Source organism: Phocoena phocoena, chromosome 10 (genome assembly GCF_963924675.1).
Source record: "Phocoena phocoena chromosome 10, mPhoPho1.1, whole genome shotgun sequence".
In the NCBI taxonomy this organism is placed as follows: Eukaryota; Metazoa; Chordata; class Mammalia; order Artiodactyla; family Phocoenidae; genus Phocoena; species Phocoena phocoena.
In genome coordinates this window covers 93,485,139-93,512,393 of record NC_089228.1, presented here as the reverse complement: position 1 = coordinate 93,512,393, position 27,255 = coordinate 93,485,139, and the positions used below count along the sequence as shown (strand labels likewise).

The following is a 27,255-nucleotide window of genomic DNA, read 5'->3' as shown; positions in this document are numbered from 1 at the left end:
TACTACCCAAAGCAATCTACAGATTCAATGCAATCCCTATCAAACTACCAATGGCATTTTAAAAATTTTATTTATTTATTTATTTTGGCTGCACTGGGTCTTCGTTGCGGTACACAGGCTTCCTCTGGTTGCGGTGAGCGGGCTTCTCACTGCGGTGGCTTCTCTTGTTGCAGAGCATGGGCTCTAGGCGTGCGGGCTTTAGTAGTTGTGGCTCGTGGGCTCTAGAGCACAGGCTCAGTAGTCGTGGTGCACAGGTTTAGTTGCTCCGCGGCACGTGGCATCTTCCTGGACCAGGGCTCGAACCCATGTCCCCTGCACTGGCAGGTGTATTCTTAACCACTGCGCCACCAGGGAAACCCCTATGGCATTTTTAACGGAACTAGAACAAAACAATCTTAAAATTTGTATAGAGACATAAAAGACCCTGAATAGCCAAAGCAGTCTTGAGGGAAAAAAACGGAGCTGGAGGAATCAGACGCTCTGACTTCAGACTATACTACAACCTTACAGTAATCAAGGCAATATAGTATGGGCACAAAAACAGAAATATAGATTAATGGAACAAGACAGAAAGCCCAGAGAGGAACCCACACACCTACGGTCAACTAATCTATGACAAAGGAGGCAAGGATGTACAATGGAGAAAAGACAGTCTCCTCAATAAGTGATGCTGGGAAAACTGGACAGCTTCATGTAAAAGAATGAAATTAGAACACTGCCTAACACCATACATAAAAATAAACTCAAAATGGATTAGAGACCTAAATATAATACCGGACACTATAAAACTCTTAGAGGAAAACATAGGAAGAACACTCTTTGACATAAATCACAGCAAGATCTTTTTTGACCCACTTCCTAGAGTAATGGAAATAAAAACAAAAATAAACAGATGGGATCTAATGAAACTTCAAAGCTTTTGCACAGCAAAGGAAACCATAAACAAGACAAAAAGACAACCCTCAGAATGGGAGAAAATATTTGCAAATGAATCAACAAAGGATTAATCTCCAAAATATATAAACAACTCATGCAGCTCAGTATCAAAAAAAACAAACAACCCAATCCAAAAATGGGCAGAAGACCTAAATAGACATTTCTCCAAAGAAGACATACAGATGGCCAAGAAGCACATGAAACGTTGCTCAACATCACTCATAATTAGAGAAATGCAAATCAAAACCACAGTGAGGTATCACCTCACACCAGTTAGAATGGGCATCATCAGAAAATCTACAAACAACAAATGCTGGAGAGGGTGTGGAGAAAAGGGAACCCTCTTGCACTGTTGGTGGGAATGTAAATTGATACAGCCACTATGGAGAACAGTATGGAGGTTCCTTAAAAAACTAATAGTAGAATTACCATATGATCCAGCAATCCCACTACTGGGCATATACCCTGAGAAAACCATAATTCAAAAAGAGACATGCACCCCAATGTTCATTGCAGGAATATTTACAATTGCCAGGTCATGGAAGCAACCTAAATGTCCACCGACAGATGAATGGATAAAGAAGATGTGGTACATATATACAATGGAATATTACTCAGCCATAAAAAGGAACAAAACTGGGTCATTTGTAGAGACGTGGGTGGACCCAGAGACTGTCATACAGAGTGAAGTACGTTGGACAGAGAAAAACAAGTATCGCATATTAACGCATATATGTGGAACGTATAAAAATGGTACAGATGAACCGGTTTGCAGGCTAGAAATTGAGACACAGATGTAGAGAGCAAACGTATGGACACCAAGGGGGGAAAGCCACGGGGGAGTGGGGGTGGTGGTGTGATGAACTGGGCAATTGGGATTGACATGTATACACTGATGTGTATAAAATGGATGACTAATAAGAACCTGCTGTATAAAAAAATAAAATCAAAAAATAACAAGAGGAAAAATTTTTCAATGAATATTAGTTCTTTAAAACACTAGATATGATACAATAATCAGCTTAGGGTCTGTTCAAATTTGAGAGCTTTAATTGGCCTGTGGGTGGGTTGGATGTGCTGTTAAATATTGTGCATAATTAGGGATGTGTGTGTAAACAAGATATTTCAGCATAAACTGAATTATTCTATCAGGTAATATGTAACACTATCTAACCTTTTGCAAACTGCTGGTCTCCTCTTTTTCTGTGAATACTGTCATACAGAAAAAAAAAAAGCCTCAGTAATGAGATGCAAGCAAAGTTGACATTTTGCATAATCTGTGTTCCTGCCTGTCTTTTAATATTAAGTTGCTTTTTTTCTTCTCCTAACATAAGATGCTAGCAGACTAAAAGAAAAGAAGGAGAGGGACAATAATATTTTATGAGGGTTTCAAATCTTATTTTAAACCAGTGAGGAAAAATAATGTACATGAGTTGTGGTTCACAAATTGATTAAGAATAAGGATGTAGCCATGATAATACATCACATTATCATTGAACATGGCCCTCAACAAACTGGCCATGAACTTAATCATTTACTATAACTAGTCAGTCAAATAGAAACTCAGCCAAAACAAGTCTGTCTGATTATAGTCATAGTAGGAATAAGCCTTTATACCTTTTACCTTGCGGGTTACTTATTTTCTCTAACACATCCAAATAAATCATACACGTGAACAATTCAACTGTAAATCATATATGGAAAATCTTTAACCAGTAACTCTAAAAGTCAATACTAGCTTATATATGAAACATAATAAGCAATAATTCAAAGTCTTCTTGGTTACTGAAATTCTCTGAGAAAAATTTCACTACTCAATTGCTAATGAGTAATTGAAAAGTGGCAAACTGGAAGGGCTTTCGGCTGTTGGAAAGTTTGTGGTTTTCCCTATTTTTCACAAGTGTTTCCCCATAACCAGTAAGGGTCAACGTGACCAAGAATTATTCTTCAGTGCCCACCTGCAACAGTTCCCTAAAATTAAAAAGCAATGCTGGGCACTTTTAGTATCTCAGAATATAGTTCATCAAAGCTTGTAATTTTACAGATTGAGAAACTAAGGCTGAAAAAGATAAAGATATGTATCCAAAGTTACAAGATGGTGGCAGAGCATGACCCAGCACTGAAAACCTCGCAGGACGTTCATGTGACTCTGGGTCAACTGCAGGGCCACCTCTCTGCCTTTATCACCACAGCCTCTACGTGTGGCCCAGGCTCAGCACAACAGAAACCAGAATCTTTTTAAATTATGATTCTCTGGGACTTCCCTGGTGGTCCCGTGGCTAAGACTCCGCGCTCCCAATGCGGGGGGCCAGGGTTCAATCCCTGGTCAGGGAACTAGATCCCACACGCCACAACTAAGAGTCCACATACTGCTGTGTGTGCACAGCACTCCTGTGTGCACAGGAGTCCACAAGATCCTGTGTGCCACAACTAAGACCTGACCCCGCACAGCCAAATAATAAATAAATAAATGTTTAAAAAAAAAAACCCAAAACACTGTGATTCTCAACAACCTCAAAGTTAGCGCTGTGTCTCCTAACACACTACTTATAATGTCATTAGCAGAAACTCACTTGGTACATGTGTTACAGCTAAAAAAGAATATCAAAACCACCTGTGATTAAATAAAATTTATGAAAACAGTATTAAGCAAACTTTTCTGATGTAAATTGTCTGATTTAAAGAAAAAGGAATGCATTCTTTCATCATCAACAAGAGAGAACATCTGACATCAATTAACTCTCATCTACTTTAAAGTGAAGAATTAAACACAAAATTACCTTTGAAGGTTTCAAGTTCCTTCCTGTAGGAAAAAAAAGATACAAATTTATTAATCTATTCCCAATGGAAACTGCTCTTAGATTATAAAATTTTAAGTACTTCAAATGCCCAGAGTGGTATTTCTAGATGCTCACGTGTCAATTATACTTCAGTGAAATTACCAGTACAATTAGCCTAAAGCTACTATTTTCAGTTTTTCTGCTGTTACCCTATTAATGGCTCAAAAAAGTTCTACCAAAATTTAAACTATTAAAACACTGAAATACTTATAAGAAGACATACAGCATTTTAATGCCAGCTAGGAACCATCTAGTATATGTAAGAATCAGTTTATAAAAGCACTTAACAATTTTCCCTCCACTGATAAATACTAAACAACAGATTTTTTAAATCTTTAATTAAAAATCATCCAGAATAGGAGCAGTGTTTTCCCCTGTTAAATGAAAGGGGGGAGCATATATCAAAGGACTGAAGTCCATAGGTCATCCTGACACAAAAGGGCCAAGCCTCCAGGAAATCCTCTGGTTTGTAATTTTGTCAGTGTCAATTAGCGATGCTGAAACACAAAGTTTCCTGGGGAAGTGTAAAGCCAGGGAAGATAGATGAATAATCATATAACAAAACATTTTTAAAATAAATCTATTTATTCATTCATTCATTCATTCATTCATTTATGGCTGTGTTGGGTCTTCGTTGCTGTGCATGAGCTTTCTCTACCTGGGGTGAGCGGGAGTTACTCTTCATTGTGGTGTGCAGGCTTCTCACTGCAGTGGCTTCTCTTGTTACACAGCATGGGCTCTAGGCACGCGGGCTTCAGTAATTGTGGCACGCAGGCTCAGCAGTTATGGCTTGCAGGCTCTAGAGCGCAGGCTCAGTAGTTGTGGCGCACGGGCTTAGTTGCTCCGTGGCATGTGGGAATCTTCCCGGACTAGGGCTCGAACCCGTGTCCCCTGCATTGGCAGGTGGATTCTAAACCACTGTGCCACCAGGGAAGTCCCCATAATACAAAACATTTTTGACAAAGAAGTCAAAAGCAAGTTTTTTTCAGGTTTTCCTTTATAATTTTGTAATTATATTTTTCTCATTATCAGTACTAATAATTTTGAGGAGACAAATTCATTTAGTAAAGGTTTGTTATCCCACTCAAAATATGAGATATTTCTTTTATTTGCATGTACGTTTTACTAAAAATCTAGAGCTATTTTAGATTCTCAAATCAGTATTCCACATTGCTAATTACAATACCCGTCACGCTCCAAAACAGTTGACTACAATGAACAGCTGGCTGGTGGAACTGGCAAGGTGCCACTGAAAAGCCAATATTCTTGTAACAGCCAAGTGAAGGTTCTTAAATCAGATAGTCATCTCACCCCTCTTTTTTTCCTAAAAATACCAACTCATGATAATATTGCCCCAGCACCACAGTTCATTAAGAAAAAAGAATGTTATTTTCAATCCTATCATTTTAAAAAAAAAGAGTGCAATTGTTTCCCTTGAGCCAATAGCCCAGCTGCATTCTTAAAAAACTAGGTACAAAGTAAACATGCCTAAAACCTACTTTACACTCCAATAACGGGATGAAAGCCGAAATAGCCCTGGCGGAAAGGCAACATGTATTGTAAGAGAATATCCTGAAGAGATACCTTCAATCTACTTTTTTTTTTCCTCTACTTCTTATTGATGCCCTCGTGTGAGCAATCCCCTAAGGCTACCAAGGGGTGGACAAGATGATGGAACACTCAGTTCAGTATTTAGGAAGTAATTCTTTTCTCTCTGATTACAGTCTTTAGATAGTGTCTGCCTTCCTTCTTTTAGAACATGCAGCAGTAAACAAAATTTCAAAAAAGCACCTCCTGTTTTAAAAAGGTGAAACTTGGAGTAATGATTTCAGACATTGTTTTTCCCTTACTCTCGCCCTGAATACTAAAAACCATAAAGTGAAGAATCCAGTGTCTACTTTATTAACGAGTCATTGCCCAATTGAGGGAAGCTTTCACGTGGAAGGGAAGCTTACCATGCCCACCTTCCAACCTTCTGGCTGCTTCATCAAAGCAACGGAAAGCTGCTATGAGAAAAGAGGAAAGGCGAGCCGGGTGCTCTCCCTAGACACCTCTGCTTACACACTGTCATGACCCACGGCAGTTCAAGAAACTTCCTCTCAGGAAGTAATCCACTCCTGTACCCAATTCCTAAGAAAGAAGACTGGCTGAGGTAGTGCAGGTACAGATAACGGTGGTTTAAGCTAAAAGTCAGTACTACGGAACTTTTAAAGAACTGATAAAGGAAATCAGTAGCACTGAAAGCCTTGAAGTGTTGTAATTTTTAGGGCAAACTCCACAATGTCAGAGGTAACAGCATCTGGAAATACAGAAGATATAACAGAAGGGAGGGAAAGGCACGTCAAGCAGAAGTAACGGTGAAAGTGAAGCCGTGGAGGCTGAACGGTGTGGGTTATCTTTAGGAAAGAACAATTCAGAAGAGTAGGCTGAATGAAGAGAAAGTAGTGGGAGATGAGGCTAAAGAGGTAGAGGATTCTGAGTGCCAGGCTAAAAGGATTTGGTTTTATTTTTAGCTGGAGAAAAACTTGAGCAAATCTGTGCTTTGCGAAGAACATTCTAGCCGTGATGGACAGATGCACTAACGAGGGGGAGCATGAAGCAGGGAGCACTCAGGAAACCATTAGAAGAGTTTGAAGAAGAGCCAACTAGTGCCTGGAAAGGGCAACATAAGTGGCAATGGCCATGAAGAGAGGGAGTCCAATTTGAAAAACGCCATGGAGAAGACTCAACAGACCATGGCAACTGATGACATGGGCACAAGGTACATAACCGTGAGAGTTCTAGTCTGGATCACTGGAAGGAAAGGGAATTCGTTAGCAGAACACTTAGGAAGAGGAGCAGATTTTGGAGGGCAGCGCATGAGTTCAGTTTGGAACTTAATGAAATAATCTGGAAGGTAGGAAACCTAAGGCTGGTGATGCTGAAAGACATGACTCCCATCGCCTGAAACCCACTCAGGGATTCAGCTCCCCCACTGCCCGTTCAGTCCTGAACCTACTCCAGCTTGGCTTCCAGACCCCACCACTGCACAGTGAGGGTCACCAGCAATCACCAAGCTGCCGAAGGCCATGCTCCCTCTCAGTTTTCATCAGAATCCCTCAGCAGAATTTGATTCCTTGAGAAAGTTTTCTCTAGTTTTTCTCCTTCTCCCTCAGTTCCTTCTGCTACTTCTCTACCCCTTCCAGACCACTAGATGCTGGAGCTCTGCCAGCCTGGTCCTGGGCCCTCTGTGTAACTTATATTCTCTCACAAGGCAATTCATTCAGCTATGCAGCCTCAAATACCATCCACATACTGACTTCCTGATTTATACTTCCTGTCTTGATCTCTTCTTTGAGCTCCAGACGCAAATGCAACTGCCTATTTGAGAGCTCTGCTCAAAGTGGAGCAGGCTTCCCAACAATACCTGTAAAAGAGCCTGTTCGGGCTTCTCTGGTGGCACAGTGGTTAAGAATCCATTTGCCAATGCAGGGGACACAGGTTTGAACCCTGGTCTGGAAAGATCCCACATGCCGCAGAGCAACTAAGTCCATGCGCCACAACTACTGAGCCTGTGCTCTAGAGTCTGCGAGCCACAACTACTGAGCCCGCGTGCCACAACTACTGAAGCCCGCGCGCCTAGAGCCCCTGCTCCGCAACAAGAGAAGCCACCGCAATGAGAAGCCCACACACCGCAACGAAGAGTAGACCCCACTCGCCACAACTAGGGAAAGCCCATGCGCAGCAACGAAGACCCAATGGCAGCCAAAAATAAATAAAGTAAATAAATGAAAAAAAAAAAAGAGCCTGTTCTTCCTTCAGTCTCTCTCATCTCAACTCATGCCATTACCAAGTTCCTCAAGCTTTGGTTTATCCATCTCCCTCCTTCGCCACATCTAATCCATCAATATATCCTATTAATCCTATCTCAAAACATATCCTGAATCCATCCATTTCTCCCCATCGTCACTACTGTCATGATGATAAATATCGTGTCTTGGATAAATATTCATTTTCTCATACTGAATGTAATCTTTGATCATTCATTCAACAAAAAATGTACTGAGCCTTAGACACTAGGAATAATGTTAGGAATAGCAGTAGGAATAATGCTCAGGTTGGGTTATACACGTTCCATAACCTCAAGCAACTTTAGTGAGAAGAGACAGAAGTAAAGCAACAGTTAGAAACTGATGTCATAGATTAGTGCTCTGATAATGCCAGCCATGCTGAGGATTTTCTAGGAATACAGAGGAGGGAGCAACTCACACACTGTGGGTTGCTGGGAAAGGCTTCCTGGAGGAGCCAGGATTGAACTGAGTTTTGAGGGAAAGTATAACTGATGATGACAGGTAACACTGATTGAAAACATGGCAGATGCTTCACTCTTGACCATTATTACGTCATACTCTCAGCTAACCAAATGTCTAAGTTCTGGCTACTCTCCAAACTCTTATCCAAGTTCACCTTTTCCATGAAGATATCCTTCACACTCAAATGGCCATCTCCCCTTACCTCAACTCCTATAGCACTCAGGTCCATCAGTTTTATAACACCTGGTGCACTGCCTTGTAATGCAGTGATCTCCATGCAGGTATCATCTCTACAATTACACTGCAGAGATCCTGAAGTGCAGAGATCATGTCTCATCCACCCTGATCACACATGTGCACAGAGTCAGACACAACAGACACTCAGCAGCAAGTCATGATTATCAAGTACTGTGGCTGCAGAATGACTAAGAACAGCTGCTTCTTCAAAGAAGCCTTTGCTAGGACTAGGGAGGATTTTATTCTTTATAAAAAAGTTTGACCACATAGTCTCTCATCTGATAACAACGTGTTTGCCTCTTGCAATTTCAAAAATCTGAGTCTCTTCTTTTTCAAAGTTTAATAATATTTTCAGAAGATCAAATAAGTAGAAAGAATTGAAATGCCTTCCTTCAGATTTTACCATATTTAAAATTTTACTCAATTCAGCAAAGACCGTCACAAAATTTAGCATAACCAACCCTGAAACTAAAACATTCACCAAATAACACCAGACTCAAAAATCTAGTATTTCCAAAGGGCGAAACTGCTATTTAATCATTTTCTCTACAGGGGCTGAGTTATGAGGGCAGGAAAAAAAAAAAAGCATCACATTAATAAATAAATCTATGGAGTGTTGCAAGAAGTATATTAAATCTGTATATGTATAGAAATCAACTAAATCAGACCCACAGATGCAAACTTAATAGATTGGAACCACTGGATAAATGTCTCCATAAACACAATCATCTCACAGATGGAAGCACACTTTCTCTAAACACTAAACTGCTTCCCCAGGACAAATCCATGATAAAAACCTTACACAATGATTCTCTATGGCAAAATACCACATTCAAAATGTGAAGTGCAAAATCAACTCTCACATTTTTCTTCGTATTTGCAAATGTTTAGGGGAAATTTTTTTAAAAGTATGATCAGCAATACGTTCTGTATTGAACACAGTAGAAGAGTGTCCCTTTGTTATGGCTGATGGCTAGGAAAGTTCATAGGAAATATCTTACAAGACCTCTTTCACAAAAGACCGGCTACTATTCACTATTACCCAATCTCTTGCTTCTTAGCATTCTACAGTCATGAAAATGTGTACCCTTATGCACTTGGTGAGTTTGTGGTTAAGAGGGTATAAAGTGGATGAAGGTGGCGCTGGGGGAGAGCTGGCCTACCTGCTTGAGGTAATTTTCACAAAACTGTATCTTAGAAGTCCCTGCTGTCATTTGCTCCTTACACAGGTACTGTGGAGGGGCATGTGTTATAGAACAAGATCTTTTTAATACATAGAATGGGAGGTGGCAACAACCAAGAACAGAACCCAAGAGAATAACAGAACTAAAGCATCTACAATGGCAACTAGACACTAACCTACAGTAGAGAAGAAAATTTAGGATATGAGTGTTATAGAAGTAAAAAAAAAGGACAGTTTCAAGAGGTCAGGTAAATAAGGACTGATTTGTCAATGGGCTTAGTTACCTAAAGACTAAGAAGAAAAATACAGGTTAAATATTTAAAGTGCATCATGGATTTGGTCTCCATGAACGTCTCAATGACACAACCTGTATACGATCTTTCTCTAGAACAATATTTTAACTTCAGTGTGCCATGCATCTTGTCCATTCACAAGCAACCTGTCAGAATGATCTACCTCGTTGGCTATTAGCTATTTTTGTATTTCTACAAATATTCCTCAGCTTTGTTCTGGGATACAGTTAATTTATTTGGAAACAGTTTGATCTTTTTGATGCTTGTTTTATGCTTAGTTAAGCAGGTCTGGAACAGGGTTCAGTCAAGGGCTAACTGTACCCCTGCTGGAGGATACGCTCCTGAGTGCTCTGCCTGGTACCCCAGGAACTCTAAGCTTTTTCAGTCTGGCCGCTGGGCTCAGGCACAGTGTGAGGACGTGAGCGCCGGGCACTGCTAACTGACCCTTTTTGATGATACCTCCTCCTGCCTCAGGTGGTTTCCTCACATGAATTACCGGTCCTCTGCTGAATATTCAGGGGAGCTTTCTGCAGATTTTCGGTATCCTCTCTCCCTGGTACTGTGTCCTGTGAACTCTGGCTGCCTTGGGTCCCCAGGCGCTCAGCTGTTCTTCAGTTCAGAGTCTGCCAGGCTCTACCTGGGCCCCTCCCTGCACTGAGCCTGGAAACGCTCAAGGCAGGATGCTGGGGAAACCACAGGGCTCGTTCCACCTGTTTCCTATCGATCAAGGAGATCACTTCTCTTCTTTGCCCAATGTCTTCCAAAGTGTTATTTCCTTTATTTTGTCTGTTTTTTGGCTGCATCAGGTGGGAGAGTAAGTCTGGTCCCTGTTATTCCAGCTTGGGAGGATCCTTTCTGTAAAAGCACTGCCCGAAGGAAAGCTCTCCTGATCTACTTTCCATTCAGCACCCAAATGGATCTCCATGCAGAACCTTGGGAGCTAGTTATTGCCTTTCTGCCTATCTCTGTTGGACCTCCTTCTCTGTTGTTCACCTTGGAGAATGCCACTGGTTTCTTCTGTTTTATTCTCAGCAAAGCCGGGCCTGTGGCAAGTCTCCCAGGCACACCATCCTCAACACTCTGAAATGGAAAAACAGCTCAGACCCGTGGCCCACAGCCTGTCTAGTGGACAGCCAGTTCTTGAAGCTCAGGAGTTTGGTGGGTTATTCTCTAGAACATAAGCTGGTCAAATACTACTAAAGATAACATCTCAAATAAATCAGTTATGCTTTGCTTTAAAGATTTTCTAAACTGTCTACAGTCCACATTAACATAAAAATAAAACACAAACACAAAGAAGAGCATAGTTCCTTAGCATTAGCTGTAATTCATAAAGCAAAAGGAATAATGACTCTCTCAAAATATGCCTGGGCACTGAATCTTATCAACAGAAGCAGTGCCCCCCACTCACAGGAGAGAGTTTCTAAGAGATGACAATTAAGTTTCAAAGTCTAAATGAATCAGTGAAAAATGCTTCTAGAGTTTAGTATGCCCCAAAGCAGATTTCAAGTCCAATGGAAGACTGTGTTAAAATTATGAGTCATTTATAATTAAGCTGAAATACTAAAATCACACTGTTCTTCAAGATGTAGCTATTTTCAGAGAAATTCTGATGGTATGCTGCATATTGAACGGGAAAACAAAGGATCCAAAAGTCCGGAAGTAAGAAATATTTTAATTAAATCACTCACATATAACTTTAACTAAATTATTATGGAAGAATCTCAATAATCAGTCTAAGGAATATTATGGTGGTACTGAAAAGATTACAAATTTAGAAGGCTGAATTTCTTTTTAGCTCTACTTCTTCATTCTTCTAAACGTATCTGTTGCTCCTCTGCTTGGAACGGTGTCATCCTCCATCCCCGTGTGGCTGCCTCCTTATTCAGGTCTCAGCTCTCACGTGTCCTCCAGGAAGGGCCTTCCCTGCTCACCCCAGTGAAGCAACCCTCCCCACCTCTATAACGTTATTCTGTTTTATTTTCTTCAATATAATTGTCTGAAATTATCCTTTTTAAAAATCATGTACAGGGACTTCCCTGGCGGTCCAGCAGCTAGGACTCCACGCTCCCAATGCAGGGGGGGCCCAGGTTCGATCCCTGGTCAGGGAACTAGATCCCACGTACCACAACTAAGACCCAGCACAGCCAAACAACCAAACTAAATAAGTTAAAAATAAATAAAATCATGTACACACTTATCATCTGTTTCTCCCCACACCCATGACTACAAATGCTAGCTGACTCCCGAATCTCAAGTCTATTTCTCTAACTGCTAGCTAGACAATGTAAATGGTCTTAGGTTCTTTATTTTGGCTTATATATCCAATATTAACGCTTCTTACTTGATGAAAAATGTATTTCCTATTGGTTATGAAAACCTATGCAAGGCATCTAGGAGTTACACTTGTATGGCTAACTCATCTTCTGAACCATATGACAACCTAACTACTGGTACCAGTACTTGTCTCTGCCTACAGCCATATTTCATGCACTATACCATGTTTTACTATTGATCAAGGCAGCGTCTATTCTTGTCCATAAAAGCTATCAGTAGGGCTTCCCTGGTGGCACAGTGGTTTAGAGTCCACCTGCCGATGCAGGGGACATGGGTTCATGCCCCGGTCTGGGAAGATCCCACATGCCACGGAGCGGCTGGGCCCGTGAGCCATGACCGCTGAGCCTGCACGTCCAGAGCCTGTGCTCCGCAACGGGAGAGGCCACAACAGTGAGAGGCCCGCATACCACAAAAAAAAAAAAAAAAAAGCTATCAGTAATAGCAATATCACTTTATATGCAGAAGAGTTATTAGAAAAGCTATTTATGGGTATCTTCCCCCTACAATTATACAGTTGCTTATATGTCACTTTCATTAGATAACCAGCTAAAGTAGGATGTCCTTTTTCAATGCAGAAATACTTAGGTTAAACCGTCTATTCAAATGTTTTTCAAGGGTAGATACACCCCTAGGAGTGTTCTAAAGCTCTATGTTTCCCTCTGCCCACACTGAGAATCTGCCATAGTAAGCCACATTACTGTTGGGATGGGTCACATCCCTCTTTTCACAGGAGGCAGGAATTTATTCTGTGCCGGGAACTTCTATCAAATATATGACAAAATATCGTATATCCGTTCTCAACTATAGATGCACTGATACCAACATCTGGGACGGAGTCCACTTATTCCAATGCAACAGTCAAAAAAAAAGACGACCCTGGCCTTGATGCTGGCCCCTAAGCAGTAACATAATTTCACGTAACTCAATCTCCTCCCCAGCTCCAACAACCGCTGCCTGCCCACTCCCCAGTCTCTGATGGGAGCAGAATGAGAAAGGGCAGCGGAGCCTATCGTACACACGATTAGCACTGGAGGTGTGTGAGAAATTATCCTTCATTCTCCCACTCTCTCCATCCCCATCTAGTTGTCTGACCCAGATTTTCTGGAAAGCTACAGAGTGGGTACACTGTAATACACACACACACACACACACACACACATACACACACACACACAACCTTTGTATTACACATTATCTTCTTCAGAGCAAGAAAAGAAAAATCATTAGTTTAGTTTGTAGGGCCCCTTGTTAAAGAGGAAAGAGGCTTATTTTTAAGAAACTCTTCCCTTGTGGACCACATAATAAAATGTTTAATTTGGGGTCTTTGAAAGTTTTTCAAATGGTGTAATATAGAATATCAAGTCACAGAATTTTAATATGTATTAGAGATGAATTGGTTCTATAAGCAAGTAAGTTGTGAAATGCTGAGTCAAATTTCTCTACTACAGGAATTCTCACAACCCTTAATAAACTGACATGTACTACAAAGTTCCATGAGGCAAATACAGGGTAAAGTGTTTCTGGAACTTATTTGATCATGGAATGCCAGTGGCTATCTTCTCAGTCCACTGTTCCTGTAAAACACTTCAGGGAATGTTGTAGCTAATAAAAAATTTCTAAATTCAAATTTTATGTTTATCAAAATAGTACATGTACATTCCTTAAGTCAAATAGTACCCACAAGGATTTATGATGAAGCAGATTAGTTCCTCAGCTGAGTTCTCCCCACCTTTCTGTCCTGCTTTTCGCAAGAAGCTACATTCAACTCTTCTAGAGATTTCTTCCGGTATTTACCTCCATTATTTCTAAATAATATGCCATTTTTTTTCATTTTTTTCCATTTATTGACACTAGCCTTCATAATATTCCCAGTTTTGATAACCTCTAGATTGAATAAAAGTAAGAAGCTTAAACTGTAAATAAGACATCTCTGAATAGTAAATATTCTACATAATTTATTATTGGAAAGATATTTTTTGATCTACATTTGACTGAATAAAACTACTTCATTCTCAGTGTTGTCAACTCAAATTATTTACACTACAACTGATTGTTAATCAGCCACGTGTGTGGTGTGTGTGTGGTGTGTGTGTGTTGTGTGTGTGTTGTGTGTGTGTTGTGTGTGTATTAACTAAACAAATTGATTCCAAAAGGTTTCTTTGAAGAAGTTAGTTCATCCTCTTATATGCTGAATAAAATAAGAATTTCAGGAAGACCATGCATATACAGTCAACTCATATTTGACAAGGGAGCCAAGAATACTCAATGGAGCAAAAACAGTCTCTTCGAGAAATGGTGCTGGGAAAATTGAATATTCATGTGTAAAGACCCCTATCTTACACCACTAACAAAAACGAGCTCAAAATGGATTAAAGACTTAAATATAAGACCCAAAACGATAAAATTTCTAGAAGAAAACAGGGGAAAAAAAGCTCCTTATTATGGGTCTTGGCAATGATTTTTTGGATACGATACACCTAAAGCACAAGCAACAAAATAACAAATAAACAAATGGGACGACATCAAACTAAAAAGCTTCCGCACAGAGAAAGAAGTGACCAACAAAATGAAAAGACAACCTATGGAATGGGAAAAAATATCTGCCCATCATAAATCTGATAAGGGATGAAGGTTAACTGGATGAGAGTGGTCAAAAGGCACAAACTTCCAGTTAGAAGATAAATAAGTACTAGGGATGTAATGTACAACATGACGATGACAGTTAACACTGCTGTGTGGTATAAATGAAAGTTGTTAAGAGAGTAGATCCTGGGCTTCCCTGGTGGTGCAGTGGTTGGGAGTCCGCCTGCCGATGCGGGGGACACGGGTTCGTGCCCCGGTCCGGGAAGATCCCACGTGTCGCAGAGCGGCTGGGCCCGTGAGCCATGGCCGCTGAGCCTGCGCGTCCGGAGCCTGTGCTCAGCAACGGGAGAGGACACAGCAGTGAGAGGCCCGCGTACCGTAAAAAAAAAAAAAAAAAAAAAAGAGAGAGAGTAGATCCTAAGAGTTCTCATCATAAGGAAATCCCCCCCACCCTTTTTCTGTATCTAAATGAGATGATGGATGTTGACTAAACTTTTTGTGGTACTCAGTTTACAATGTATGTAAGTCAAGTCATGATGTCGCACACCTTAAACTTATACAGTGCTGCATATAACGTACATCTCAACAAAACTGGGAAAAAGAGTTTTGGAAAGATTACAGTTTATATTGATAAACACAATTAAGCAATGTTGCATAGTATTTCCACTATTTGTATTTAGAAAGGCAAGTTAACTAGAACTGAGAATCACCAACGATTCTGTAAGCTAAATGGACCAGCTTTTATTTGGCCCTTTTAACAAAACTCTCCCTTATCTTCCATAACCTTGCAGGAAAGTATATCATTATCTCTATTTTCCAGATAAGAAAGCCAAAGATAGGTCATTTGCAAAAGGTCATATAGGTAGGAAGTGCCAGAGAAGGAAATCAAGCTTAGGTTTTCCAGGACTTTTCACAATAACCAAAACAAATCATATTACTGTTAACAATTGTGAATTAAATCAGTACTTATCATTTCAGGATAAAAATATGATTTCAAGCTAAGTCACAAGTCTAATGTCTCATTAGACAATCAGATGCAAAATACTTTGGCATTTATTAATAAATATTTATTTTATGAAGATGCTATGAGTAACCATTAACAAATATCTACATATATAATTTTTTTCAAAGTCTTGGAAGGTCCATCAAAGTACTAGTTAATTTAAATTTCCCACCTTTGGTATTTCTCACTGAAACTGTTAGGTTTAAAACCTATTATGACATCTTACATTAATCTCATGCAGTCCTCGAGAAATAAATTTTATAATTTTTTAAAATTTGGCCTATCAGAACATGAAAAATTTACCATTATTTTACCTATAGATTTCAAGCTACTGATTATAAGCTGGTAATCCTCAACTGGCACACTATTTTTTCCTACATTATTTCAGAGTAACAGGTGCTATCAACAAATCTGTTTATCATACCTAAATTTACTAAAATTATTTAATTTTTTAAGAAGTCTTTCAAGTGCTTGCCAAGAAAAGCTTAACAACAGGATAAAGTATAAAGGAAAGTGAACAGCTTGCCCAAGAGCAAAGAATTAGTAGAAGCCAGGACTTGGGTCTTCCGACTAATGACAGTGCTCCTTCTACTACACAATTCCTCTAAATACCTCTAAAATGATATTTCAATTATGTGAAACATGCTAAGACTTGTCCAGTACACTTTGGCTTTTACTCAAATTAAAGGTGAGGCTGTTTTCCAAACACGAAGTTGATTTTCATTTTGTAACATATAAATTGTAATGTACTAATTATATATCTAATAAATCTAAGTCACTGGGTGAGAGTGAAGAAAAGAATAACAAATAAAACTTCATAGTTCCAAATCTTATTACCCATTTCCAGTTCAGGTTAGTCTAATGAAAATTATCACCGTAATAACTACTGCTGACAGAGCACACACTGCATCTGATAACGACCATCTCACTGAACCCTCAGAACAACTCTAGGAAGCCGGTACGATATTATCTTCACTACAGGCTACACATGTTGAGGCTAGGAGACTCAATAACTTGCTGAAGGTCTCACAGACAACATGTGACAAAGCTGCGCCCCTTGCCATAGCCTGAGCTTAGGTTCCTTTTCCTCCTGCTCCAAATAAAAGAGAAGAAAAGGGGAAAAAGCAGCGCAGGATCTGCCACTTGGAGAAAATGAGGTCGGGGGTTCTACTTGATTGGGAAGCTCTGCCCATTGCACTTCTCCCCTCCACCACCTATCCCAGCCTTAGCTTTCCAGAACTCATCTCCAATAAAATAGCAACAGATAGTGGTACCAAAAAAAAAAAAAAAAAAAAAAAGTTTTGGAAAGCTTATTAAATAGATTTACCTGACACCTTTGTCTTTTATCAGTCCAAACTTATAAAGAGTAGCATGTAAAGTACTGTGGAAAACTTTGAGACTGAAAATGAATATCATGGTCAATTTTTCAAACTCACCTTTTATTTTTCTTGTAATTTTCCAGGTGTTGGGACTGCATATGTTTGTATCTTTCTAATTCACACTGTCCACATAAATCCTCCAGATTCAGCAGGTGGTTTTCTACCTCCTCAAAACTAGCCTCTAAATGAGCTGAAAGTATAGAAGGTCAAAAGAAGAAACAAACGTCAAAAATCAGAATCCTTGATCATGGAGAAAAGAAAAAGTGTCCAAAATTTAAGTCTGAACCGTTGAGATTGTTCTGCATTTATCTAATATTTTTATTAAACTTTCTTGAAGCAAAATAAAATGCACTAACATTAAAACATACTTCAAATTATCTTTTTTGAGTATATTTTTCTATCTCGAACATTTTTAAGACAGAACTTTCCAGAATACTTTAAATACTTTATCAACACATCGTAAATCAACTATACTTCAATTTAAAAAATACTTTATTAACCAGGATGAGGAAACAGAGTACCCTGATTAATCTAATGTATGATATCCTAATGATCTCATATACCACACACGAAGAGTCAATTTTCATATGCAAATATAGCAAAGTATAATTAACACGTTATGCCGGACACAATTTAATATCTGAGATTCCTAGTTACTTTAGCATTTGTTTTGCCTTGCACATGATATATAGAAACCTCCAAGGTACTGCACAGATGTACAAACACTCAGGAAGCAGTTCTCACTGTCCACTGGTCTTTCAACAGCTCAACTCTGCCTCTAGGCCACAGAGCTTTGCAGCTCCATTGGAACATGGAGATAATCTATGTCAAATCCTTCATTTAAAAGATTCAAGCCAAAGCCTGCAGAAATTATTTCAGAGCTCTGCCCAAGGTCACCTAGCTAGTGAAGAGCAGTCAGGAATCAAAACTGAGTCCCTCTTACATAAAATGATTTCCAGTTGGTAGATGCGTAAGTAAACCAAGACTTCATAGTTATAGGGGTGAGGACTGGTTGTTTTCTCAGACAACAGAAAAGCTTCAGAGGTCAAAGATTTTAGAACTCAAACAGCATCAGGGCCATTTACCGAATACTCACCACATGGGCCAGACACTGGGGTACAAAGATGAAAAAGATAGCCCTTGCGCTCAAAGAGCTTAAAGTAGAGGGCAGGCATATTTCAGTGACAACACTGCCTGACAGAGCTTGGCTTGAGGTGCTGTGACAACTCAAAGGAGAGGCATCTAACAGAGATGAGGGAGAGTGAGACTCAGCAAGAAATGTGACTCCTGTGTCTGGGAGTCACAGCCGTCCGGAGGAAGGGGCCTCGAGGAGGGAGCAAGCTGGCTGTGCAGCTTTCCAGCCTTGGTTTCATTCGGATAGCTAAGATACAAGGATGGTGTGTCTAATCCCTTCCCTTATCCACTAGATTGTCACGTGACTTTCTAAATTAGCTTCTGTATCACCTACACTAGGCTCAAATTCCCTAAATTTCAACTTGCAGTTTTAGGTTTATTAAGATACATATTTTGTCTGTTTTTAATTAATCTGTTTGATCTGGAGATCTATTAAATCCAGAAGCGTTCACATTTTCTAATATCCTAAATTTTAACTCTACTAAATATCTATGCTTCTAAAAACTCCCGCCTCTATTTGGTAGAGTCTAGGGCTTAAAGACATGGATTTGGGGGGAAAATAAAATTTTACTGAAAAGTTAAAATGTGATGACAAGTAGTTTAGCATTCCTCTTCAAAGACATTTTAGGTAATGATTTTTATCATACTGATCTATCACTGTAGATCATGGCAAGTCTGGAAAAGACTGATAATGCAGTTCATAATGGTTTGGAATCTATCTTCAGGGGTAACATACAACAACTAATATATGTGACTATGGAAAGCCTAACCAGAAACAGTGTGCAAAATCTAAGTTTTAATCAATGAAAAATTATATCTAAGATTTTAATAATGTCATAAATGGTACATAAGGAGTTTATGTGGCGGGAAACAGGCAAAATGATGCTATTATGTTAGTTGCTATTTAGATTATTTTTTGTTATTATATTAAATGGAAAAATGACTAGCAGCCTCAGCCTGGGAGCTAGTGTTACCGGCCCTGAAGAAGCAATGTTCAGCTCATTCTAAAAGCTAATAGGATTATTTAAAGGCTATTTCACTTTGATAAGTGATAAGAACTAGAATAATTACATTTAATATGGAATCCATTCAGCTTTAAGCTACTTGCTTCCTTTAGCATCACGCATGTTATCCTTAGCATAGAGGGGGCTGGATAACAGTGAGGCTTTGATATGTAGGCCAACAGCGTCATGTTCCCGTGCTGAATGGCAAACCGAGATTTAAAATGCTCGGGAGAGTCAGTGGTCACTTTATGGCTGCTGCCAAACTTGTATTTATGTTCTCCCCTTTAAAAGTTGTGGCCAGGGACCCTCACTCCCTGGCCACAGCCTACTTTTCCAACCTCACTACCACTCTCCTTCAGGACTGCTCACCACTCCGAGAAGGGTCCTGTGTGTTCCTGCCTCCTTGCCTCTGCCTCTCCTGAGAGGTCTCCGCTTGCCTCCCTGCCCTGCATCTCCCTGGCAGGTTCAAGTCAGAGCCCGCCCTCCTTCCAGCCTGCAGGGCTCTCTCCCCTCTTCTGTGCTTCCACTGACCTATGAGCCCTGCCCAGGACTTATACTCTGACTTTCTACCACAAGTTGTGTACTCTTACCTCTCTCAGGCATCTGTGAACGTCTTAAGCGTAAAGACTATATCTTTGCATCTTTGTATCCCCTAATACCTAGTCTGCTGAATTCAATTAAAAAGGATTTCTGGAGACAGAATGATTCTATTCCTCTAAAACATAAAATAATAACCAAGAAAGCAAATCTATGATTCATGTTCATCTAATTTAAATATTAGAAGGTTACCCTAAATTTTGTAAACAAGTTAAGTTAAACATGGGCAGAGAACTTTTAAAACATTAAACAAGATGGTACTTTGTTATTAGTGTATCAAATCAGGCCCCATTACCAGTGAGTTAAAGCAGAAGAAGCAATGGAACTTTTCCATTTTAACTCTTAACAGGCTTGAAGTCAGTAATAAAATACCGAAGATTTGTATTGATGAACATAAATCTTCTTCCCTTTTTATATTAAAAACTTTTTAAAAACCTCTTTAAATAATAATTATAAGCATATATACGGTATGTATTCTGAATATTTTATATTGAATTTTAACGGGCAGAAATTTAATCTCCCCATCACACCCTGCTCATCTCCTGTTAGGAAACGAGTTGCAGACATGAGTCAATCTGGTAACCAGACTTAGAATGCACGTACATAAAACACCAGCAGGCCTCCGTGGACACAAATGTACCTTGTTATAAGAAATTCCAGCCTCACCATTTTGCTCCCTATGACAACAGCATATGTCTCATTTAGTGATCAGTGGAAAAGATGGGTGGAATTTTATTGGGAAAAGCCATTTGGGAGAGCCTGACAGCTGTGCAGGAAAGAACGTCACAAATCTTCGGAAGGAGACCATCCCAGAGGAAGAGCCATTCTGTTTGGAATTTTCCTTTGTGCCATTTGTTTCGAATACATATTATCTGTAGTGTAACCACTGACAGAAGAATGGAACAGCACGTTAAAGTTCGTAATTTCACACTTAAATGAGTATATTCTAGCAAAAATAATTAGCCTCAAGGAACAAAGAAATCTTTGACTGTAAACCCACAGGTCACAGAGGCTGGGTACTAAAGGACCACAAGAGTCTTCAACAAATACTTTCATTACTCTTTGTGTAATAAGGTAATGATGGTATGATAATAAGGAACTTTAAGAAATGCTTTAAAAGCCATCATGGAACAAATGAGATCTGTGTAGTATATACTAAAAGGTGTCCAAAGAGAGTTAATGAGTCTCTTGAAGGGTCTAATCTCAGAACGTAACCTGGAAAATAAGATAACATATTTCATGAAACCCTAAAAACGGACAGTCTCTCTGCTAGATGCACTCTCATACTCTGTACAGAGAAAGCAAAACAGGTCAGATCAAAAGAAAGATGCAAGCTCAGTATAAGGCTGTCATTCTCTTACAGCACTTTGTTATCTAAGAATTAACAGAATCATCTGTTCTAGACAAAGGTAACAGTCTTTTTAAGTAGGTCATACAAAATAAACTACGCAACAGAGATAACTCAGAAAAGCCCTTGACATTTTAGACTTCAATATAGGAATAGGATTAGACTACCCTCTAGTGGAAGTTCAAGAGAATTCAATAAATACTTTTCAAACATATGACCAGTTTTATGATAAAATGCACAGAATAAGAAAGGGTACAGGATGTGGAGGACAACATTCCCTTTTATCCTTACACACTGTCTTTCCATGTACAGAATACTACATTGTTGTTCTCACCACATTTCATGCTATGGTTTTACATTCTATTTTGCAGGACAAGCTAAATTACGTAACATCCATCCAAACCCTTCTGTCAAAGACAATGGATTTGTAAATTTGCAAAGGCTAGAGAGACTCCCAGTAGAACGTCAGCACCCTGGTGGAAGCTGCCCGGTCTTGTTCACTGCTGTATCCCCGGAGCCTACAAACGGCACATGGCACTCAGCAGATGCCTAATACACCAGCCACTGTGCTGAGTGCTTTACACCCATCACTTCCTTCAACCCTCCAACTACCCTACGAGGCAGGTACTCTCACCCTCAATCCTGCGAGCAAACTAAAGCTTAGAGAAGTTACGAAACCTGCACGCGGTCTCACAGTTAGGAAGCTGTGGAATTGAGACCCAAATCCAGATCAGAGAGTCAGTCCAACAGCCCTTATTTTCCAATTCCCAGCATACCTTTATCATTTCTTTTTTAAATGACAAGCCTTACCAGTAATTATCTATTACACAGGCTTTTGTAAGCTGGATGGATCACACCCCATTAAAAAAAACATGAGTGGATTATCTGTTCGTTCTTAATTCCTGAGGGAGCATGTAATCAGAAGTCATATTTATTAAGCCATAGGACAACACAGCTAAAAGCATCACCAAAGGTTCAAATTGTTCACATCATATTAATCCCTTATTCTTTAATAAGGGCAGACCCTCTAGAGAGCAAGACAAGACTCAAAAGAATTAAGTAGCCTGGGAAATGGAGCGACTGACTGGATATGGTATTAGATTTGACAGTGAAAGGGTAAAAAGTTCAAAGAAGCTAAAAGAATCCTAACATATAGGTCAGTTACCATTTTCTTCTAAATTATTTTTATTTTTTATTATTGCTTGACTAAACCTTGTAATATTGTATCAAGGTATTTAGGTGATGATAAGGAGTCTTTGGAAGCTACCCAAAAATAAAGGAATCCACAGTTTATGAGCAAGCATTTAAAACCAAATGATTCGAATACCTAAGAATGATCCATAAACTCATTAAGATGAATTCGCAAAATACATTAGTGATATAGATATATATTTATACAACCTACCAGATTTGGCTTCAAAATATTTTCCTGAGACAAAGGCAACGAAAGCAAAAATAAACAAATGGGCCTATATCAAATTCAAAAGCATTTGTACAGCAAAGGAAACCCTCAACAAAACGAAAAGCCAACCTCCTAAATGGGAGAAGATATTGCAAATGATATATCTGATAAAGGGTTAATATTGAAAATATATAAAGACCTCACACAACTCAGTATCAAAACCAAAAACAATCTGATTAAAAAATAGGCAGATGACCTGAATAAACATTTTTCCAAGGAAGCCATACCGATGGCCAACATACATGAAAAGATGCTCAGCACCGCTAATCATCAGGAAAATGAGAATCAAAACCACAATATCACCTCACACCTGTCGGAATAGCTATTACCAAAAAGACAGTTAACAAGTGTTGGTGACGATGTGGAAAAAAGGGAGCCCTCGTGCACTGTTGGTGGGAATGTAAGTTGGTGCAGCCACTATGGAAAACAGTATGGATTCCTCAAAAAATTAAAAAGAGAACTACCATAGGATCCAGCAATTCTACTCCTTGGTGTTTATCTGAAGACAATGAAAACACCAGTTAGGAAAGATACATGCACCCCCATGTTCACTGCAGCTTTAGTAAAAATAGCCCAGATATGGAGGCAACCTAAGTGTCCATCAACTGATGAATGGGAAAAGATGATATATAGATAAACGCAATGGAGTATTACTCAGCCATAAAAAATAACGAAATCTCGCTATTTGCAACAACATGGATAGACCTGGGGGGTATTATGTTACGTGAAATAAGTCAGACAGAAAAATACCATATGATTTCACCTACATATGGAATCTAAAAAACAAAATGAATAAACAAAACAGAAGAAGACTCACAGATACAGAGGACAAACTGGTGGTTGTCAGAGGGGAGGGCAGTGGGGTAGCTGGATGAAATAGGTGAAGGGGATTAAGAGGTACAAATGTCCAGTTATAAAATAAGTTAGTCATGGGGATGTAATGCACAGCAAAAGGAATACATCAATAATACTGTAATAACTGTATTGCGGCAGATGGTTACTACACTCACAATGGTGATCAATTCATAATGTATATAAATGTTGAATCACTATGTTGTACACCTGAAACTAATATTATGTATCAACTACACTTCAATGAAAAAAAAGAATCAAATTATTTGGAAGTGACCGTCTAGAATAGGACTTCAGAGAATCCTTTAGCTTTAATTTGCCTTTAGTGGTCAATGTTCTCAGATTAGTAAAGAGAGAAAATTCAAGCGAGCATTTGGGAAGCCTGCTCCATTCATTTAAGAAGCCAAAATGCAGTTTCTAAAGAAGACGGTATTATGTCACTAACTATTATTTTTTCAGGATATTAGAATCCTAATTGAGAATGAAAATACAGTATATTCTCCCTTAAGAAAAACTTATATATACTGCATGTCCTAAGCAGAATTAACTATGAAAATAATTAGAATTGTGGCAAATGCATTTAATCAGAAGAGTAGTATCAAACAAATAACATTTATAAACAGAATTTACTCTCAGCTGGAAAGAAAAGGGGGAATGGTATCAGAGGTGAATATCTCTGCAAAGAAATACATAACCAATGAAAAGCAAGCGACTCAGAGAGATACAGGAAGAGAAGCTAAAAAGAAAGTGGCTAAAAGCAATATTCCAAATATCTTGGAGGCTTTTCCCATCAGTTAGTTATCAAAGCCTTGAGAAGAATCATTCCTATACTTGCAAGAGGGAAATAATGCGGAGGGCCTTCCTCCTAAGACCCGGAATCTCTTTTCCACACCCTGCCTTCAGAAATAACCGAACACTAAGGCCAGGGTTTCAAGAATGCAGTTCATGAGGCCTATTGACAGCTGCCACCCTAACTGCCTCATCCCTCACTGAGTACATCGTCATCGTGACTGAGATCCTGGATTCACACCTTATTAACTGTGTGACCCTGAGCAAGTCACAACCTCTCCAAGGCTAACTTTCCTTAGCTGTAAAGTGCGATAATAAAAGCTACCTCTGCAGGGATCTTGGGAGGATTGAAAATGTTTGTAAAGCGCCTAACAATCCCTGACATATAGTGGGTGCTATAAACATTAGCTATTGTTATCAGCAACAGCATTCCAAATACCATTCGTGTCTATTTTATTCACACACACACACACACACGTTTTATGATTTGCTAATTACTTGCTTTGTAAATCAGCTTTGCTTTCAAAAAGGCAGTACTGAAAAACAGAAGAGATGGTGGGGTATCCTTACCTCCTTACCTATTAAGACTGGGTCAGGTTATCAGCTCAAGAAATTCAACTCCTATGTAGATAATCCCTACCTCTTCACTAGGATCTTAAGCTTGGTTAGAAAATAATAAGCCACAATATAATCCTGAGATGTGGCAACTGTCAAGCATAAAAGTGAATTTTCTGGGGCTTCCCTGGTGGCGCAGTGGTTGAGAGTCCGCCTGCTGATGCGGGGGACACGGGTTCGTGCCCGGGTCCGGGAGGATCCCACATGCCACGGAGTGGCTGGGCCCGTGAGCCATGGCCGCTGAGCCTGCACACCCGGAGCCTGTGCGCCGCAGCGGGAGAGGCCACGACAGTGAGAGGCCCGCGTACCACAAAAAAAAAAAGAGTTAATTTTCTGAATATAAACTCAAGAAATAAATATCAGCATAATTCATCCCAATGAAAACAACAAAAAAATATAAATTTCCACAAGGTATAAATTTAGCCAAACAGGTAACCTAATTTAACGAGGGTTTGATCTCTCATCAGTTTAAAGAGGAAAAAAAAGCATATTTCAAGACATGAAGCTCTGAGCAGACCTAATTTTAAAAGCAACAACTTCCAGAGTATATCCTTTAGTCGTAACAAAGCCACCCTAATCCTTTTTATTTCCTACATTTACACTTTTAAACAGAGACCTAAAGTCACAGAGACCACCCTGAGTCCCTTTAAAGAATCAACAAAATTATGTTTTCTGAGCAGAAATGAGGCAGAAAAAGTTGGTGGTATACTTTAGAAATCACTTCTACACTTTAAATCATCGTTTTCTGTCAAATCATCAGTTAATCAGAATATGAAATTAATTAGAACTATTTCCCCCCACATCCTGTTACGCAATAATTTAATGTAGTCTTAGAAAGCTTTGGAATTACACCAAATTATTTTCATTCCTAGAAGTAATGTGCAGAGGCAAACATGGAACTTACTCAGACTTGCCGTCAGGGATTCTAAATCTGCCTTCAGGCCTGGAAGCTGCCGAAGCTGCTGCTGTAGCTCTATCAGGCTCGCCTGCTTCTTCTCCCAGTGCGCGGAGAGCACCACCACCTCGCTGTCGACCAGCTGCAACAAGGAAGAGGCGGGTTAAAGTAAAACCAGACCGCAGGCACAGAGATTACAGCCAGCATAATGAGAGTCAGCCCACGTTACCTTCAAAAACCCTCCGACTGAGTACAGACAACAGGAGACTCTAAAGAGACTGGAGCTGTTTTCTTTCTGAGAAAACAACCTCCGTAACATCCAGTGCAGAAAACCTCAAACTACAGCTTTTATCAGTGCATCTTAACCCAGGAAAGAGGAAGGTCATCAGTGACCTTAGAAGTCACTTCTAACTATACCCTATTTTTAAGTAAACCATGTATTTGAAAATTCAAATCTAGAAAAAATAAAACAAAAAACAACCACTAACAACCGAAAAGAAAACAAACAAAAACAAACCCAAAACATAATGAATGGGTAATTATTTGCTTTACAAAAGGAATTCTTTTAAAAGAAAAGTTCCCTAATGCATTTAGAATATATTATGATTCAATTTCCATTTAAACAGGAACACTCACTGCATAAAGTAAGATAAATGGTACTTGTATACGGAGGAATTACTGAGGCAATTGATCAATTCCAGCAAAAGGAGAAAAGGATTTATACTAACAAAGACATTCGGAGGTGAAAGGTTCTCAACAGCAGGGTGGTGAGATGCCAGACTAGCCTAAAATAATTCTAACTTGTTTTCCTGAAGACTGTAAAGACAGTGACAGACAGCGGTTTCTCCCAGTCAATTTTGTTTTGGTTTTAACATGGTGAGAGAGGAAAGGACCTAGAATAAGACTTAGGAGGAGCATGGAGAGGTTATCTTTTGAAAACATCACCAATAATAAGAACTGTGAAAGATACCCATATTTTATACAATAAAGACTTCAAAATTCATTATATAAAAGAAGAAAGTGTATTTGAATTTTATATGTAAAATCAGAGTTCATAGTTAACTTATATTAAAAAAGGGACAATTTACGCATCCCAAGATTAAGATTCTTTAAGAGCTGAAACATGAATACAACTGATTTTTACTGAATCTCACTACAGAAATAACTTTTAGAGGAATAAAAATATCAAAATAAGATACAAAATTATTTGCATGTGGCGCTAGATCATTTTAGCTTCCACATTTTAATATTCTAGGAATTCACAACATTGAAATAAAAAAATTAAGCTACAATAAAGAGGTTAGAAAGCTGCCCTGTTTCCTCACATTATCCCCACTTAACGCACACCTCCCCATTGTCAGTCAGCCCACATTAGAGGGGTAACCACATCGTCTCATACAAGCCTCAGCTGAGCTGGGGAGGTGACACCAAGCGTTACTCCAAGTGCATGTCTCATTAATTCTGTATACTTCAAAA

General features: G+C 39.3%; 1 protein-coding gene across 1 annotated transcript in view; it reads right to left on the bottom strand.

The window, feature by feature from the left end:
* Positions 1-27,255, bottom strand: part of DTNBP1 (dystrobrevin binding protein 1) — a 120,527-nt gene that overhangs the window by 62,467 nt on the left and 30,805 nt on the right. The window contains exons 5-7 of the mRNA XM_065885278.1: positions 25,789-25,921; positions 17,141-17,273; positions 3,717-3,739 (exon numbers count right to left, since the gene is read on the bottom strand). Coding sequence (XP_065741350.1) covers positions 3,717-3,739; positions 17,141-17,273; positions 25,789-25,921 — 289 coding nt within the window. The remainder of the gene's footprint in view (positions 1-3,716; positions 3,740-17,140; positions 17,274-25,788; positions 25,922-27,255) is intronic.